Here is a 20,633-nt window from a genome sequence, read left to right on the forward strand (position 1 = left end):
GTGGGAGGTTCCATCTCTTGCTACGACCAAGGACCCACAACATCACCAAATCAAAACATTTATGGTCTCTTTATTCCATATTTGGTGAGGATATGTCTGTGTTTGTGGGTGTGATCAAGGTGAGATATTCTGCTACTTTGTACTTTTTGTGTAGGGATGAATATTCTGTTTTCTGAATGGGAGGTGTATTGGTCTTTTAGGATTTAGTGTAATATTTGCAGTATTGCATTATCATGGGTATGGTTCTTACTGTCTGAGTCTGGCGGTTAGTGCTGTTTTGGTATGGGAGGTTTACTATATTATAATTTTAGTTTAGTTTACTCCTGGCTTTTTGAAGGTGAAGCCCAAACCCAGTGCATTTTACAATAGCCCTAACAACATGTGGGTTCCAAGATTTCTTCATTGGCACCACAGCTGTGCATGTAAATATAATATGCATTTTGTTGTAAGTAATTGCTTTAACTTAGAAGTCTGTACTTTGAATATCATTTTTCATGTGAAATCTGTTATGAATGTATAATTTGTAATTGTGTATTATGAGGGCAGTGAGGGGAGGGTGGGAGGCGCAAGGCTGTAATATTTGCCAAGGACATCCAATATGCTTGCACTGGCTCTGACAAAGTGTGCCACCATCTTCACCATTAATCCAGTACACAGATCTTCACCATTAATCCATCTCCCACTTCCCCAGGGGGCAAACATGCTGGGTGAGGCAAGTTCCTGAGAGTGTGACAGAGTTGCTAGCTTCCTAGGAATCACTGCTACTCTCTCTGGAAGCCTTGACCCCTGCTTTCCTCCTTCCCCAGCATTTCAAATTAGGCCAGACTCCAAGGGGGAACCCCCAGGGGCCCTCTTGGTGCTTTGGGGTGGGGGAGCACCATCTAATCCCCCACTTCAAGCAGATTGCAATGAGCTGCCCCTGAATGTATCAATGTTTTATCTGTCCACAGTTTCATGTATTTACTATCAATCTAAATAGACCACTTGTGCTCAGATTATAAACTTATCTTGTTGTTTACATCTCCTCCTACATTATTTCACATTCACAGTTTCTATAACCTCCATATTATTTCTGCCCCTTGCTCTGTGGAAGTGACCTGGGTTCTGGAATCTTCTGAAAAGTAAAAAAAAAAAAAAAGTAGCCTTTTTTATGTCATGCAATTGTGGGACAATGTTACAGAAAACCATTTGTGATTCTATAATGTAAAAAGGGAAAGAGAGTGAGCGAGACAGAGAGTCAGACATATCTGTTGTATGGGTGGGAATAATCAGAAATGCTAAGCTCTGGCTTATAGAGGATGGCTCTTGTCCCTGACATTAATACGAGCATTAGCCAGCGAGGACATAGGAAATTCCAAATCTCCTTCACAATACTGGATAGTCAGAGGCTCAGTTAAAAGTTTTTGTACGTGAAAAAATTTCATGTATTTATACGTGGAAGCTCTTCTTGTTTGGGAGTCAAAGTAATAATACAATGTCAATTGTTTAAAAAAAATAACTATTTTGAAAAATGCAAAACTTACATTCATAAGACTTCAGAAGGATTCTAACATATTTCGAAATGCAGTTTTCACTGAAGCCCTGCTAAAAACTGATCAAAGGGAATGCATTTTTAATTGGATATGCTGAGTTTTGCATTTTGAATGATCAGCTAGCCTAAAGAGTATCACTTTCAGATGAGTTTCCCCATAGGTACAGAATGTAAGATGCATTTGGGAGCTCGTGTTCATGTTAAGCATATGTCATAATTGTGGCCAGTACTACTCAACACTGGATGTGGTGAGGTTTGATCTCCTTACCTTCAATTTGGGCATAATTGTATTGCTGGCGTTTCTGCTTTATTTTCTCCAAGTCCTCAAAGAGCTTGTCTGTCTCTGCGTGGAGCTTGTTGATGGTTTTATTGAAGTTAGGAAATTCGTCTATGGCGAACAGATTTAGATCAAGATCTAGTTGCTCAAATTTTTGCCTGCACAATGAAGATAAGACAGTAGAAAATGAAATACACTGTGTTAATCCGGTATAGAATGCAAATAATCCGGTATAGAATGCAAATAATGAGCCCGCCGGCACGCACAAGTTACACCTGCCTTGGGCCGACTCCGCTCCGATGTCTCCTTCGCAGGCGTGCGCTATGATTTCTAGCTATCGCACACTTGTGCTGGTAGCGCATGCGTGCGATAGCCTTAGAAAATGAGGCCCATTATGTTTTCTTTTAATTGTTTAGTTACAGTGTGATGGTTGTGTATTATGCTATAAGTTAAATTTTTAATTGCAGACTGCTCTGATTAACTGGAAAGGCAGTATACCAAGTCAAATAAACTAATGATGTGTGTGTGGTGTGTATGTACATCATCATCATATATATCGTTCTTTAATTCAGCTGGAGCTCTCTGGAGCTCAGCTTGGGTACCTTGAATTTAGTCCACAACTTTACTGCAGTCAAAAAAATCCCAAAATGGATTCATGCTTCAAAACTTCTGCTTCAGGGGAAGTTCAAGCTGCATCAATCACAGATTGAAAAAGTCCTGAAAAGCAGTGAGCAAACAACACCATTTTTATCAAGATCACATGATTAGTAATCACTAATCAGTAATGGACACATGGGGAAGATAACTTTCAAACTACCTGTAGTGGCATAAAGGTGCGAATATGGATGTGTGTAGTTTTACTATACTATTTTATAACCCATGTCACACAACATATACGTGTATGTATGCTTACGCGTGAATATACGCAATACAATGAGACCACGTATTTCAATGCATTGGATGCGCAGACATTTCCTACCTATTTTTAAAATATACATGTGCATATTGTACATGTGAAAATAAACCAGGACTTACTTGCATACGTCCCGATTTACACACATTAAGTTGGCCAATTCTAAATCCTTCGCGCATCGAGGAAATTAACAAGTTTACCAACTAGTCCACCAGTTCTCCCAGTTCTTCTCAAGGCTATCAAGATCTTCCTGGCTTTTCTATCTTTATTCCCTGCCAGTCCACCCAGACTTCCCACCCAATCAGTACTACGTAATAAATATGTTTAACATCACTTATGGCAGATAATTATAAGGTGTAAAGGAAAATTGGAAAATGTACATAAGTCCCTTTTAAAATAGCAACTTACGTGTAAATTTTTGCCCTGTCCTAGAACACCCCAGGCTGCTCCTTTTTTACATACGCATACGTGCATGAAAGTGAAAATATGCAAGTATTTCAACTTTTATAAAATCTGGAGTTTACATTTTAGAGAACAACATTGGATTTTCACTCTCAGTACTATTGCCCTTTATTGAAAGAATGAAGAAATGAAGTGGCATGCTTTGTTTAAGTGATAGCTTTTTAATTTTTATAGTTGCTATTCCAACTTTAATGATTCCATTATTGATTGGTGGATACTAATCACGTGATCTTGATAAAAACTGCATTGTTTGTTCACTTTTGTAGGACCTTGTCAATCAACGATTGATATGGCTTGAACTTCCCCTGAAGCAGAAGTTTTGAAACACAGTTCTGTATCAGGATTTTTTTTGACTGCAGTAAAGTCGTGGACTAAATTCAAGTGAAGCAGTTGTGAGATAAATTTTCATTATAGATATGAATTTTAACTACATTAAGAAATTTAAAGAAAGAAAACTGATTATACATTTTACAGCACTACTAATACTGTGATGTTGATGCAATGCTTATATATGAAGGTCCTTTAACTTCAAGTTTATTTTCTCTATTTGCGTGGTCACTGTTCATATATTATAAAAAAAAAAAAAAAATTTTCCGGGGAGGGGGTAGAATTATGTTAATATTACTCCATTTTTATTGGTTGCAATCTTCGTATATTTAACCACATAACATTTCAGTTTGGAAATTCCGCTCAGTCAAGTACCTTGCATTAGAAAATTGGCTTGTTTTGTAGGGATTAACACTATAGGGCCTTTACGGACAATTTAAAAATTTTATATTATTTATGAAAAGAAACATAAGTAAAATTCAAACAATCTAGCTCCTATTAGTGTTTCAGGTGGATTTTTTCATTGTGGATAGATGACTATATTTATCTAGAAGATTTTATTATAACTTACATTGCTTAATATTGTTAATTATTAAACTATATTGATCTTGTTAGTGATATGTGATGCAAAAATGAAAATGTGATTTTAAATAAAAATTGATGTTAGTGATAATGATGATACGTGTAATAAGTTTAAAGATGTATTTTTCTCTTACTAGCTTTTGGTATTCAATGTTTACTAGCACTCCCTACACATGTATAACTTTGCATTTAGGTATCCTATTGAAAATGTAGCCCATACTGCCTATTTTGAAGGACAAGTGCTCCTGAAGGAACAAAGATTTTCCTAAAACTTGCTGCTGCACACATAGCATTCAAGCCATGGTTATGTCTCAAAAAGGTATCAAATGATATTAAGCAAAATCTTTTACTGCAACATGCTACACATCCTACACCCTATAATAAACCAGCTCCTTGGCCATCAACATAGAAACAATATTCACGTACATTCAGGATATAAAGGATAGGAGTGATAGACCAAGGCATCGCACTCATGGTGACATCTATTGGTCCCCCACAGAGGATACTGAGCCCTCACACTGGCAGGATGCAGTGAGGTCAGATTCTCAGACTCATGCTAATTAGGGCTGCAGGACTACAGTGGAGGAGAAAGCCCAGGATAGAAAAATAAGTAGAGTGAAAAAATAGCTGGAACTGTAAAGTAGCATGCATTCATTTACCAATATTAGCCATATAAGGGAATAATACAATATCTTGTCATATCAGTATAACTTAAGACATTAAGGGGTAGATTTTAAAAACATACGTGCGCACGGCCATGTGCACAGGCTACTCGGCGTGCACACATGGACGTGCAATTTTATAACACGCGCATGTTGGCAGGCGATCTCCCGGCACAGCAGCAAATGGCCGCTGTACTGGCCGCCTCCAGCTCCGCCCTGCCCCACCCCCTGGACCGCCCCTCCCTGCCCCCGCCCCACCTCTTTTCTTCAGCCTGGTTCTTGTGCGCATATCGAGGGTTACGTGCTCGGCTGGGCCCCTTTTAAAATGCATGCAGTGTGCACAAGGCCTGGCTGTGTGCATAACCTCTATTTTTTACACACGCCGGCCATTTAAAATCGGGCCGAAAGGGTTCTATTCAATGGCTTGAAACAGTGCTCAGGGACTTGTAAAAAGTGCTCTCCCTCTTGCTTTATGTGGTCTCAGAAAATTATGCTCAGCAGCATTTTTATTTTGAGCCAATAAAAGCTATTATAACCTGCAAAGAATTTAGGTTTCTGACAACTGAAATTTTAATGAAAAATGCCAACAATAAAAAGGAAAACAGTATTTATGCCCATATTATAAATTTCATAACACCATGATGTCAACAGTGTTAAAACAGCCCAATCAGTCCACTTCTAACAATTATAAGTACAATAGCTTTTTAAAGAAAATAAATTACCGAATGTAGTCATGGTAGTCCTTGACCTTCAAGAACTCCTCCGAGGAGAGAGTCGGACTTTTCAGAATTTTTTCTACTGCTCGGAGTTTATCTTCCAGATTGCTGAAGTGTGCATCGCAGCCAGGAAGCAAGTTGCTCTGATCTAGATTTGCAGCAAACCGGACCAACTCTTGAACAGCTCGAGAAAGGGGCATGATCTCACCGTCCCAGTGATCAAAGCAGTGGTGGCAAGGAGAACATGTGGGGAATTCCTGGCTGAAGCCCCGGGCACACTGATCACAAAGTCGTCCAGTGACACCGGCCCGGCAGTTGCAAGACCCTGTGATTCTGTCACATGCGGGTCTGTTTGTGCCCTCCAGGTTACACTTACACACTATAGAGAGAGAGAGTCAACAAAGCTTACATTTTTTCTGTTTAAGGAGGCAGAAAGAACTTAGGCCTAGATTTATCATTTTGCTATAAATACAACAGAAATAGCACCTGTGATTAAAAAAAATGGGTGTGGTTAGGCAAATTGTAGAGTTATCACATTGCATAGATAAATATCTCAACATACGGTACTTTATCGCATTGCACATTATTTGTTTTTAATGCACACGGTATATTATCGTGGGTTGTAACGGAAAACCGCAGCTGTTATCACAGGGAGAGGGAGTGAGAGAGAGAGAATGTGCCCATCTACAGTGTTATTTATATAGAGAGACCTATTCACCCTATTAAAGTGCTCTCTCTCTCTCTCGCTCTCTCCCCCTCCCCTGTGTGATAAAATCATTTTCTCTGGTAGCACAAAGCTAACATGGGTAGAACACATAGAAAAAAGGTGTAGTTATTTCCGTCATTAAATCTTGCGTTAGTCTGCTTTACTCTACCGTATTCCGCACTAGCATACCCTCATTTCCATTAACTCCTCCCCAACTCCTCCCTCAATTTGCATACTAATGTGCATTGCGATATTTATTACATGTGTTAGGGCCTTATCATGCGCGTTAGGGCCCTAACACAAATTGAAAAATGACTCTGTTAGTAACATATCAGATAGAATCAAAAACACTGCTGAGCTTTGCACTATAATAGGGCATGCAGACAAAATAAAGGGTATTAAAAGCTAAATTCTAATTGGCTGCAGAACAAGGTTTTAATAGACTTTTTAATGATACACAAAATAAAAACTACAGGAAACAAATGGAACTTGTCTCCTTTAGTAGCCTAAAATGACTCACACTTGACATTATGTAAGCTTATAGCAAGCAAATAGATAGGAACTGAAAACAAATTCCATACAATTCTTTTGATAGGATACACTGCATCTTAAAATGATTTACTCATGCAGCACAGGACTAAAGCTCTTCACTATTTTAAAGCAAATGAAAATGAACAACAGCATAAATGAAATCAAATTACAAGATGCAACACAAAACATACCATTATTCATGGCATTAATTTCCCCACTGCTATAGGGCTCTGCAGCTATGTACAGAAAGGGTCAAATGTACTGAAGTATTTTAATGTTAGCGCAAGTGTTAACGTGCATTAAATATTTGCGATCAATAATGCAGGCATTTAATGCATGCATACAAGCCTGTGATACAGTTAATGCAAAATATATGCTAATGAGATGCAAAGGTATGCAAACCTATTAGTACAGCAATGAAGTATATGTTTTAAAATGTGAAAAACACATCTCATACACTTTATTTAAATAATTTTTATTTCGCTTTACTGATGAACTCAAAGAGGGTGTACAACAGAACTACAAGGATGTATAGTTCCATTTCTGGGTTACCACCCTCATGTAAATACTTAACGACTGGCACTGATGCATATCTTATTTGCATATCTGTAACACTGGCTGTTGATACATGCGATAAACATTGTGTTTACACATGTTAACAGCGTTGTTGACACATTTTTGTACATTAGTCCCAAAGGTTTAGCTGGTATCTACAGAACAAAATGTTACATGTATCTGCTCACATTTTTTTATTTTTAGGATGTTCTTATGTTCACAATTCCCAGTTTCCCATGGCAGATCTGGGGTAGGTTCTGTAGCAACAGCTCCTCTTTCACACACCCTCGTCCTTCATATAACACCCCTGTGTTACATTCCCCAGCCCCTCTTTCAGAGAACCCTTCAGACTCTCTGTCACAATCTCCATCCTGATTCAAACAATTCCTCCTTCAACTGCAACCCTCATCTCTCACTAAGAACATAAGAAAATAAGAAAATGCCATACTGGGTCAGACCAAGGGTCCATCAAGCCCAGCATCCTGTTTCCAACAGTGGCCAATCCAGGCCATAAGAACCTGGCAAGTACCCAAAAACTAAGTCTATTCCATGTTACCATTGCTAATGTCAGTGGCTATTCTCTAAGTGAACTTAATAGCAGGTAATGGACTTCTCCTCCAAGAGCTTATCCAATCTTTTTTTAAACACAGCTATACTAACTGCACTAACCACATCCTCTGGTAACAAATTCCAGAGTTTAATTGTGCGTTGAGTAAAAAAGAACTTTCTCCGATTAGTTTTAAATGTGCCCCATGCTAACTTCATGGAGTGCCCCCTAGTCTTTCTACTATCCGAAAGAGTAAATAACCGATTCACATCTACCCATTCTAGACCTCTCATGATTTTAAACACCTCTATCATATCCCCTCTCAGTCGTCTCTTCTCCAAGCTGAAAAGTCCTAACCTCTTTAGTCTTTCATCATAGGGAAGTTGTTCCATTCCCGTTATCATTTTGGAAGCCCTTCTCTGTACCTTCTCCTTCGCAATTATATCTTTTTTGAGATGCGGCGACCAGAATTGTACACATCCCCTCTTTCACATAACTCCCATCCCCTGTTTCATACCCCCATCTCTCTGCCCGTCTTTCACTTGGCCACTCCCCAGACTCAACATCACAACTTTTTCCCCCTCCTTTTCTTGCCAAGTGATCAGTGTGGAGGGGGGGACCAGGAAGGAGATCAGTCAGGAGTTGGAATGCGGTGCTGCTGCAGGACAGCCACCCCTTCCTCTTCCTAACTTGACCTCTCTGGATCTGGACCCCGGTCCCGGATTCCCACTGCCATTCTGCAGGAATCATCAGATTTTGAAACTCTTGCTGTGGAGTTATGGGAGATATTTGACCTGTTTGTGATGTAGTAAGTGGGATTAGATGAAGCTTGATATTACAGGTTGAGCTGGGGACGGTATTGTATTTGATTTATGTATTGTTGTAAAATGTGGTCACGTTGACTAGAAGTTTGGGAATCACTGTGCTAGAGACTAGCTAGGTACTGACCAGTTGGAACAAAGTTGTAGATTACAGAGAAAATAACTTCATATTAAGAAATCAGTGTCTGTATGTCACGGTTATAGATCGCTTGATTTTGTTAGAAAATGATTTCCAACTAGTTGATTTGAGTCAGCAAGATCTAAGTGTTGCTTTCAGTCTTTAAGCTGCTCTTCCGCATCACTGGGAGCAGCTGCATTAGTAAGGGAGTCCCACACGACACTGCCCAATGCCATCCAAGACATTAGTCAATGCCATTCAAAACGTCAAGTCATCTCACCAATAGATGCAGTTTTGGAGTGCTACTATGAAGGTACAGAGTGCAATGGAGAACCAAAATGATAAAGGGGATGGAATAGCTCTCCTATGAGGAAAGGCTGAAGAGGTTAGGGCTGTTCAGCTTGAAGAAGAGACGGCTGAGGGGGGATATGATAGAGGTCTTTAAGATCATGAGAGGTCTTGAACGAGTAGATGTGAATCAGTTATTTACACTTTCGAATAATAGAAGGACTAGGGGGCACTCCATGAAGTTAGCAAGTAGCACAATTAAGACTAATTGGAGAAAATTATTTTTCACTCAATGCACAATTAAGCTCTGGAATTTGTTGCCAGAGGATGTGATTAGTGCAGTTACTGTAGCTGGGTTCAAAAAAAGGTTTGGATATGTTCTTGGAGGAGAAGTCCATTAACTGCTATTAATCAAGTTTACTTACAGGCCGATACAGTAAGGACGCGTAAGAAAGAGTGCGGCAGTGCCGGGTGCACCCTCATTTGCTGCGTGCACAGTTTGGATCACATCCGCTCGATACAGTATTCAAATTTATTTAATTTATTTATTTAAATACTTTTCTATACCGAAGATCATGTACAAGTACATATCGGTTCGGTTTACAGTGAACCAATATTTGGAAATTACATCAAACAATATGAACATAATTTAACAAAAAAAAAATAAAAAAATTGTACAGCAAACTATATGAACATAATTAACAAAATTGTACGCGAATAGAGTTATAGTTGAACAAGCATAACGAGTGGAATATGGGGAAAATCAAAAAAGGAAAAACATGATAGTCAGCACAGGGAGTACATTATAAAGGTTACGGGGAAATTTCGATCAGTTAGACACGTTTGAACCTAAGTTCTATAAAGTAGGGTCAGGTATGGAACTTTAAGTAAATGCTCTTGAGAAGAGCCAGGTCTTCAGTTTTTTTTTGAACGTCCGCAGGCAGGGTTCTGTTCGGAGTTCCGAGGGCAGATTGTTCCATTGTAATGGCTCTAGCAATAGAGAATGCTCGTTTTTTGAGAGCTGACTTGGCGGGGGGAACATAGAGGGTACCTAGGTATGTTGTTCTCATTGGTCTGGAGGTTGAGTGATGTTGCAGAGGGAAGGATAGTTCAAGGGAGGTTAGAGAGTGAATAGTTTTGTGGATTATGGTTAGCACTTTATACTGAATTCTGTATTTGATAGGGAGTGGGGACGCAAATGCAAGCTGTGTCCAACGCGCGTCCATGAAGCGGTAGGCGTGCACAATCCATTTTTACTGTATAGAGAGGTATACAGCGCCTATACAGTATCCTGGGTGCGCTGGTACCTGTCATTTCAAATGTCATTCCACCAGGAAGTGGATGGTTCTCCTACAGACCCCACTGCCTTGAGCGCCCGGCGCCAGCAAGCCTCAGCAGCCAGCGATCGGCGGCAGGGAGCGCAACAAAGCACCTGTGCGCGCAGCTCCGATTTTCCGCCTCCTTCGGATGGGCAAGAGAGACGAAATTTCATGGGCAAACTTTCTCCCAGCCCCCGCTCACCTGTCCTGGCCGCGGCCACACAAGCCCCCAGCAGCAGCAGCAGAAGGGCGTCCATGGGTGCTGGTCTCCCGTGCGGGCGCGCTGACAGCTCCGGAGCAGCCCCAGTCCTCTCTCCCCTCCTCCTGAGGCGCGCACCGTGGCTCCCCTGCCTCCCGGGGGCAGCTGGCAGTGAGAGCGGCTTCAGCAGCCCGGGGCGGATCGGGCGTTCCCCATGTGAGGCGGCTTCCAGCAGCCCCCGCCGGCGAAGGTGCATGAACGCACGCCTGTACGTCCAATTTGGACGCTCAAGGCAGCGAAGGTGCATGAACGCACGCAGTGACCCCGGACGTCCAGCTGGGCTCTCAGGTCATGGGGTGCGTTCATGCACCTTTGCTACCTTGAGTGCCCGTCTGTACGTCCAATTTGGGCGCTCAAGGCAGCGAAGGTGCATGAACGCACGCCGTGACCTCGGACGTCCAGCCGGGCGCTCAGGTCACAGCGTGCGTTCATGCACCTTCGCTGCCTTGAGCACCCAAATTGGACGTACAGGCGTGCGTTCACCATCTCCGCTGGGAAGCTTCCCCCTGCATTCAATGCCCTTTCTGTCACCTGAAAGAAATACTTTTCTTGGGGCACTCCGAGTCTGATGCCTCCCGCTCTGGATCAAACAGGTGCCTTTTCCCCTTCTTGGTTTTCTTTGTTTACATTTAAGTCCCCCAGATTCCCAGTAAATGATCAATAAAACTGAGTTTGAAGATACTAATTTTATCAGATTAATTGGTACATCTTAATTCCTACCTCATGCTAACGGTAGACCCAGCCAGGAATAATATTATATTTAGACAGTCTCTGAGATTGACTCTGGTCTATGGTGCAGTCTTTGCTTTCATGCCAACATGGACATACAGTAATTTTTTCTGGCTTCTCCTCTGTCAGTGCTTCAGTCCCAGCGGCTGGTAGGGGAGGGTAGTAAAGGGTGGAGTTATCAACCCAGCAAAGGGATGCGTGCAAGGCCACTGGAAGTTTGTATACAGAGGTGCCCTGCTCTCAGGCTTCCTTTACAAACAGGAAGTGATGCACAGCGGATGGACAGATGTGCTAACAGTAGAACCAGATGTGGGGATTACTGCTTTTTTTTTTCTTTCTTGTATCTGTCCTCTGCTGTGCTCTTCTTCCCTGTCTGAGAGGGGAATTTGGGCGCTCAAGGCAGCGAAGGTGCATGAGCGCACGCCGTGACCTCGGACGTCCAGCCGGGTGCTCAGGTCGCGGCATGCATTCATGCACCTTCGCTACCTTGAGCACCCGACTGTACGTCCAATTTGGGCACTCAAGGCAGCAAAGGTGCATGAGCGCACGCCGTGACCTCGATGTCCAGCCGGGCGCTCAGGTCACGGCAGTCGTTCATGCACCTTCGCTGCCTTGAGCGCCCAAATTGGATGTACAGGCGTGCGTTCATGCACCTTCGCCGGCGGGGGCTGCTGGAAGCCGCCTCGCATGGGGAGGGCCCGATCCGCCCCGGGCTCTCGCCGCCGGCTGCCCCCGGGAGGCAGGGGAGCCACGATGTGCACCTCGGGAGGAGGGGAGAGAGGACTGGGGCTGCTCCGGAGCTGTCAGCGCGCCCGCACGGGAGATCGGCACCCATGGACGCTCTTCTGCTGCTGCTGCTGCTGGGGGCTTGCATGGCCGCTGCCAGGACAGGTGAGCGGGGGCTGGGGGAAAGTTTGCCCATGAAATTTTGTCTCTCTCTTGCCCGTCCAAAGGAGGCGGAAAATCGGAGCTGCGCGCACAGGTGCTTTGTTGCGGTCCCTGCCGCCGTTCGCAGCTGCTGGGGCTTGCCTGACACTTGTCAAGCTGGCAATTCCCGATGCCCGAGCGTAATAAAGAAATGATTTTCGCCCTGCGCCTTGCTTTATTTTTTGTAATAATTTTTCCCCCTTGTGCGAGAAGCATTTTTTTCTGTGGATTGGGTTGGTTTAGGACTGGGCGGCTAAGTTCACCACACTAACGCCAGGGTCAGGGTAGGCGGTAAATTTGCAGGTTAAAGACGTAGCAAAATAGCTGGTTAAAAAGGCGATAATCTGGGCGCACGTTACTGTATCGGAGGGAATAGCTAATCCGATCATTAACATATCATATACATGCCGCGGGCGGAAAGGGATACTCATCGATTTCAAAAAACGGTAAGGACGCGTAAAACCGGATACTGAATCGCGAGTTAGACATAAGCGTCCAAATTGGGCGTACAAAGTGGGTTAGAAACAGGATAACCGCAGCCACGCTTTACTGTATCGGCCTGCAAGGGAATAGCCACTGCTATTACTAGCATCAGTAGCATGGGATCTTCTTAGTGTTTGGGTTCTTGTGGCCTGGTTTGGCCTCTATTGGAAACAGGATGCTGGGCTTGAATGACCCTTGGTCTGACCCAGCATGGCAATTTCTTATGTTCTTAGTTGATGTAAGCTCTCCCTCTCTCCCTCAGTGAGAGTGGGTGTTAGGGATCAAACTATGGATTAGATTTTATATGCTATGATGTGTATTTTGTATTGGGTTATTTATTTGAATATACACATTTTATTGCATTTTTATGTATTGTGAACCACTGGGTCTAACATTTAGAAAGGCAGTAAATAAATGTGATAGATAAAAGAAAAGCCAAAGCTAACCAAATGATCAGAATTGCCTATAGTTCTACACACAGTAATCTATATCATATAAACTGCCTATAGGTATCACATAATGTTCTGATTAATGGAAAACAGTATTCCAGCACATATTCTACTCACAGATGCAACTCAGCTGTGGATTCCCATAGTAATTTTCCTCGCATTCATTGCATGTTTTGCCAGCAAAGCCTGCTTTGCATAGACACTGACTTGTGAACTGTAAAAATAAAATATTTTAATAGTCAAAAAAACAAACAATTGTATAAGCATTGCTTGCATTTTCTTCCCCCTCCCTAATTTTCTGGAATGTTCTTATTAAGATCCACAATCTGATGTGATAAACTCAGTCTGCAGGAAAATCCCCTAGGTGATGGGCAGAGTTTACAATTGTGATTCCAAACCATGATTTTTCGGTCTTTGCTGTTGTTAAGCTACAATGAAAGTGAACATCCTTGTGGCATTTAAAAGCAAATGAAGATACCAAATTTACAGTCCTTTCTCCTCCCTTCCCCCAAACAACTGCCCCCACCCCCAACATGAATGCTAAGGAGTCCTCAGTTAAATAATTTATAATCTACTTTTGCTATATTGCTGTGCCTATTTCATTCAGATTGCCTCTTAGCCCATAAATTCCTGCACACACCATCAAAATCCTTATCTGCTCTTGCTACCTCCCAGTTGAATTACTGCAATCTCCTCCCTACAGGTCTGCTGCTTAACTGTCTTTCTTTGCTATGTCTATCCAATACTCAGCTGAGTGATTTATCTTCCGCCAGTGTCATTTTAACCACATTACCCTTCTCATAGCTCTGTATTGACTCCCTATCTGCTTCCGCATTCAGTTCAAACTACTTCTGCTCACCTACAAGTGTATTCAATCTGCAGCTCCAGGCTACTCCTCCCTCTTTATCCCTCTCTTTGTGGCTTTCTTTTGGGGCGATACAGTAAAGTCCGCGGGAGAGCGGGTGAACGCCCGCTCAGGACACTCTCTTGTGCGCGCGATACAGTATGCACATTAGGTCCGGCAGTAGAAACAGGTAAAAAGAGGCGCTAGGGACACTAGCGCGTCCCTAGCACCTCTTTAGGGACAGGAGCGGTGGCTGTCAGCGGGTTTGACAGCCAACGCTCAATTTTGCCGGCGTCTGTTCTCGAGCCCGCTGACAGCCACGGGTTCGGAAACCAGAAGCCAGCAAAATTGAGCATCCGGTTTTCAACCTGCGAGCCGCGGGCCTACTTAGAATTTTTTTTCTTTTGTTTTTTACTTTTTTTACCCTTCAGGACCTCCGACTTAATATCGCCATTATATTAAGTCAGAGGGTGCACAGAAAAGCAGTTTTTTCTGCTTTTCTGTGCACTTCCCTGGTGCCGGCAGAAATTAGCGCCTACCTTTGGGTAGGCCCACAACATGCATTTGCATGTTGTGGGCACTATTAGGTTCGGGGGGGTTGGACGCGCGTTTTTGACCCCTTACTGAATAAGGGATAACGCTAGCACATCGAAAACGCACGTCCAATCAAGGGTACTGTATCGGCCCATTTGTTAGGCAAGCTGATCTTATCTACGCCCTTCTCCTTCATCACTAACTCCAGACTCCGAGGTTTCTGGCCTGAAGCACTGCTTGCCTGGATTGGGCTTCTTGAGTTGGTGATTCTTGCTGCCACACTTAAAGATACACCTATTTGAAATCACTTTTAAATCCCCAAACCCTAACTTCCAGATCTTGGTTTTACCGTAAAACTTAAAAGATTACTAGAAATTATTTGGTTTGTCTATGTCTCTCAACAAGTCTGTAAGTTCAATGGAACAGGGACTATTTCTGTTTTAAGTATTTGTACAGCTCTGTGTATGAGTACTAATGTTATAGAATTTTTAAGTTGTAGTAATAGCAGTAGCAATAGTAGTGGTAGTATTTACAGAAGAGATGTGAATTCATTTTAAATGAATGGGCAGAATGCAATGAATTAGCCTCAGAAGAAAATACCTAAAAATCCCACTGCTACTGAAAGTTTTCAGGTATTTTTGTATTAGTGCATTAAAAACAAACCAAAACAAAGGGCCTCTGGAAGTACCAGGTCTTGTTTCCAGGGCCTGGTCTGAGGCCAGGTCCCATCACTGGGGCCTAGACTTGGGCCCGAGACTGGGTCCTGTTGCTGAGGTCCGGGCTTGAGCCAAGGCCTAGGCTTGACACTCAGACCTGGCTAAGGTTGAGTCCTGTTGCCAAGGGCCAGGCCTGGGCCTAGGCCAAGTCCCATCACTGAGGCACAGGCATAGGTCCGAAGCTGGAGCGAGGCCGAGGCAGGGCCTATTTGCTGGGCCCAGGACCAAGGCTAGGTCCCATTGCCAAAGCCCAAGCCCTATGCTGAGGCTGAGGCCTAATCCAAAAGCCTAGGCCCGGGAAGGTCAGACCCTGGTGCTGGAGCCTGGACCTAGCCCAAGCCCAGGCACAAGGCCTAGGCCCAGGACTGGACCCATGCATAATGCCGAGTCCCATCATTGGGGCCCGGGACTAGGCCCAGGATTGAGCCTAAAGACAGGTCCTGTTGCTGGTGCGTGGGCCTAGATCTCAGTCCTGGCCCAGGATCAGGCCTTCTGCAGATCTTTTTTCTATCAATGAAGATGATGCTGTCTGATGGTAGAATGTGCCTCATTGACATCACTGGGGTGTCATCCTCCTGACCGGATGGTGGCAAAATAAATTTTTTTTAAAATTATTTTTTATTTATTGAATTATTACATTAACTAGACAGCAATCAAGCTAATCTAAGAAAACAGGGTCATGAATAATACAAAAAACAAACGAAAAGAAAAAGGTTAGGATAAACACAGTATCTACCTTAGTTGCAAGATAATTATACAGCCCAGTACAAAGAAATCTGGGAGATCTAAGAGTAATAAATGAGCACAAACAACTAGGAAAAAGGGAAAAGGAATTAATAAGGGAGAAAAAGGAATATTTATCTACCATGAAAAGGTTAGGAAGCGCTATCAGATGTATGCGAATCGAGGAAAAACCACAGTTGAGACAGCTCAAAGAAAACATACCGAGCATTATTTAACTTCAATACATATTTACAGGGGTAACGAATAATAATCTGAGCTCCCAGCTGTATGCCCTCTTGGCACAATGCCTGAAATTTCTTCCTGCATTGTTGGGTAGATCTCGTGATATCGAGATATATCCAGATCTTCTAGCCATAATATAATTTATCCCTATTACGTAGAAAAAAACTTAAGATTGAATCACGATCAGAGGAAAAAAACAAAACTAACAATTAGAGTCCCACAGAATTCCACATGATCTTCCCCAGAAGTTTCTAAGAAAGTTGAAAGGTCAGCAGTCCCAGGAATCTGCAGTTGAGAAGCTGAAGTATCAAGGTTTTGTTTCTTCTCGATAGTATCAGGGGGGGAATTGCAAAATATCCTGTAGATATTTTTTAAACTGGTCACGTGGAGATATTAGATTTACATGAGGAAATTTTAAGACTCTCGGATTTGAATATCTGAAAGAATTTTCCATGTTCTCCATTCTTTTAGAATTAACAAGTTCTCCCTGAACCAGGTCACGCTGGATAGATTGCAAGTGATTAACCCAAGAATCCAGATCATTAATCTTAGAAGTAATGGAAACAAGTAATGGATCCATAAGTTGAATATGTTGTTGCGTGTCAGTCATAATTGAAATTAATGTAGATACAGATGTTTCAAGGGAAATTAAAGCATTCCAGACAGAGTCTAAAGTGATAACCTGAGGTTTAACCAAGCTCAGCTTTGAAATAGGGCTTACCGCACCTTCCCAACAGGGTTCTGGAGCCCTAAAAAATGAGCCTGCCAGTTCTTCTCACCCATCAGGAGTAGAAGCCAAGGCGCAATGGCCTAGATGAACTGCTTCAGCTGTTTTAGTCTGCCGCATCGACGGTGGCAACAATGTATCTGTAGTGCCGCCGAATGTGGAACCCATGACGGAGGCAAAGGAATCCACCTAGGCAGCTGCCAACTCTCCCAACAACATCTGTTGTGGTGGCTGGCCCAGACTCAAAGCCAGGTCATGGAACAGGGGAGAAGAAGGCATGGGTAGTGGAGTGGAGGAGTAGCCTAGTGGTTAGAGCAGCGGGCTACGATCCAGGAGACCAGCGTTTGAGTCCCGCTGTCACTCCTTGTGACCTTGTGCAAGTCACTTTACCCTCCATTGGCTCAGGTACAAACTTAGATTGTAAGCCTTCTGGGGATAGGGCAATAACTACAGTACCTGAATGTAATCCACTTTGAAGTGCTGAAAAAAGGTGCAAAAAGTAGAATATAAATTTCAATAAAATAAAAATGGGGGCTCTGGGGCTTAACAATGTTTGTGTGTTCATCACCGGCACCAGCAGTGGGCCTCCCACCTGGAGGTAAATGATCTATCAGGATGAAAAAGCCCTCAAGGCATGGCTGAGTAGGGGGGGGAGCTGAGGAGTCCACCTGAATCAGTGCTTTCCTCATAGTATGCAGAATAGGCAAATCAGGAACAGGGCAGAGCTTCAAAACCCTGTCCTCCCTTCAAGGTGCCATCTTGGATCTGAAAATGAATTTTTTGATCCTGCACATCCCTAATTTCCAAATGATCTAAGTCACTGTCCCACATTTTTCCATATATTGTACATGTCTCATTTGCTTTCTATTTTCTGAGATATGGAAGATACTATCTATATTAGCCCACTAAAAATGTCATTGCCTGAGGAAGGGCTCTTAATTGTCTTGAAAGCTTTCATCTTTAAAAAGCTTTATAAGGCAGTATCTATAATCAAATATTTTTATGGTTTTCTTTTTGACTAATTTCATTATGGGACAACTCTAGGAATAATCATACAATAGCATTACATTAATTTATCATTTTTTTTTAGTGTCCTTTTAAATCAAGAACCTTTTTGTTGAGTAATAATGTCATAAGTGGCTTCCATTCTTTTTAAAGTGGAAGTCTTATGCTCCAAATTCAAGGCTTATTCTTATTTATGATGAGGATGATTAAATTATTAGGCAACCAACCGAAAGTGCCTAATTGACCAAACAAAAATTTTGAAACCAGGCAGGTTCTGGGTAAAATTTCCTTGAAGAGGGTGTTGTTTACTATGGGGGGATGTTCATTTTGTGAAGTAGCAGAGCAGAGCCAGTCCATAAATAGCATGGACTGCTCTGCTTTTGCTAACATACAGGCCGATTCTGTATAAAGTGCGGGACAGCCGGCGCTCCATGTTGAGTGCCCACTCTCCCGATGCATGCCCAGGCACCCCTGGCACCCCTGGCCGCACATTTTACTTTCTGTATTTCGGGTGACTAACTAATAGGCTCATCAACATGCATTTGCATGTGATAAGCGCTATTAGTTTGGGGGGGGGGGGGGTTGGCTGTGCATTTTCCACGTGCTATTACCGCTTACAATATAAGGGGTGTAAGGAAAATATTGCTGCCAATAACTGATTGTGCAACAAAGACTTTGGCTGCTCGTGCCGGGGACAAGCTGGCCTGATCAACCAGCCTATGCTCAAGGGAGAGATAAGTCAGGCTTTGTGGTAGCAACTGTTGGCGACAACACAGGGATAGCAACTGTTATCGACTGTTGGAAACTGTTGGCAACTGTTGGCAACGACACAAGGGAAAACATAGTGATCAGCAACTTTCCTGACGTGTATAAAAGCAGAAGGGTGAAACGGCGAAACAGGAGTCTATTGGAATGCCTTCATTGACGTATGAAGTGCTGCAAATTCCCCTTCTTTGCCTAATTGATTGACCAGACTTCTCGCACAGACAGGCTGATGTATGAGGGGTGAGGAAACCTGAATATCCATGGACAGGTATGTGAATATGTATATATGTATAGAACTGTAAGCTTTGAACCATGACGTCATACAAATAAATGATATCATAGAGAGCGTGTGGCAGTGCTTTTATTCTTGCTCCACACAATTGGCGTAGTCGCAGGATGTCTCTGTTTAAAAAGAAATCCAAAGAGACTAATGGAAGAACAGAGGGGGATAGTTCAATAGATCTTAAAATTCCCGGCTGGGAAAAAAACCTGTATCAGTTATTGGCTCAAGAATGGGCAGTTAACACTGGCTTAGCAGAAGCATGGGACGTAGGCAGTGAATCGTTAGATATAGTGAATCAATTGCAAAACATTCCAGTAGTAAAAGGAAAAGAAATAGCTACTGTAAGTAGAAGGGGTTGGGCAGTCTTAGCAGGGTATTGGAGATGTCATGAACAGAAAAATATCCTGCAGGAACGCCTAGCAGCTTTAGATAAAGAACTAGATGGGGCCATACAGGACAACATAATGCTATGGTGCCATCTAGAGGCTTATAGGAATAAGTCGGAGCAATATCAATCGGTTGCTGAATGAGCAGCAGTCCGATTAGCACAGCACAAATATAGGAAGCGGAGAGGTCGAGTAAATCATGCTAAAGTTAGGGCTTGCATAATGAAAACAGAATGGGACCCCGAAATATGGGATGGGGATATATCCGATTCCTCGGATAGTGAAAGAGAAGCCGAAATAGACCCGCCATCTGAAACTATGATAGGGCAAGCATGCCCCGTAATACGTAGAAAGTTAAAGCAATACGTAGAAAGTTAAAGCAAGCTAGTGATGGGGAGGCGGTGGCTAGTGAAGCCACCCAGGTGCTGGAGGATTTTTCACAATATGAGATAAGTGAAATTTTAGACAGAATGGAACAGCATCCCGGCGAACCCTTAGATAAGTGGCTAGTTCGCTTATACAAATCAGGGGCAGGAGACATTACCATAGATCAAAGAGATGTCAAGCGTTTTACCATGATATCAACAGATCCCGAGATTAGAGCTGCAGTTAGAACAGTAACAGGGGACAGGGACATGACCAATTTATTCATGGTAGTTGCCTATGCAGCTAAATCTCGATATCCTAGTATAATTGACTGGCCAATAACTTCACGAACATTATACTCCATGAGGGATATTATACAGCGGATTAAAGAATTAACGATGCAGGTATGGTGCATTCGGGGGGTGCAAGGCAAATTTACCACCCTGACATTTCCTCATACTGCACGCACTGATATAATGAAGAATTTGACTCCACAACATAAATCGATTATGTTGACTTTAATGATTAATAATGCGGGAAAAACAATTGGGGATTTAATCAAAGCAATTCGGGAGGTTTTAGAGCTGGGAGCCTGTGACACAGACGGGCGTGAAAAGAGATATTTATATGAGAAAGATCATATAGGCGCCCGAGTCCCCGAACGAATGGAAAGTGCACCGAAGGGTTTCAGAGATCTTAAGAATAGAGAGACAGAGGCTAGGGTTTCCAGAAGGGATATGTTTGCCGCTTTAATAGCGACAGGGGTGGCCAAAGACAAAATCGATAACATTCCCACCAAAGAAATGTATAAGTTGTATCTACAGAAATGTAAAGGTAAG

General features: G+C 42.8%; 1 protein-coding gene across 1 annotated transcript in view; it reads right to left on the bottom strand.

Moving 5' to 3' along the window:
* LAMB4 (laminin subunit beta 4) overlaps positions 1-20,633 on the bottom strand; it is a 261,501-nt gene that overhangs the window by 77,494 nt on the left and 163,374 nt on the right. The window contains exons 25-27 of the mRNA XM_029617285.1: positions 13,320-13,416; positions 5,477-5,849; positions 1,800-1,966 (exon numbers count right to left, since the gene is read on the bottom strand). Of these exons, the coding sequence (XP_029473145.1) occupies positions 1,800-1,966; positions 5,477-5,849; positions 13,320-13,416 (637 nt within the window). The remainder of the gene's footprint in view (positions 1-1,799; positions 1,967-5,476; positions 5,850-13,319; positions 13,417-20,633) is intronic.

The sequence above is a fragment of the Rhinatrema bivittatum genome, chromosome 9 (assembly GCF_901001135.1).
Source record: "Rhinatrema bivittatum chromosome 9, aRhiBiv1.1, whole genome shotgun sequence".
Taxonomy (NCBI): domain Eukaryota; kingdom Metazoa; phylum Chordata; class Amphibia; order Gymnophiona; family Rhinatrematidae; genus Rhinatrema; species Rhinatrema bivittatum.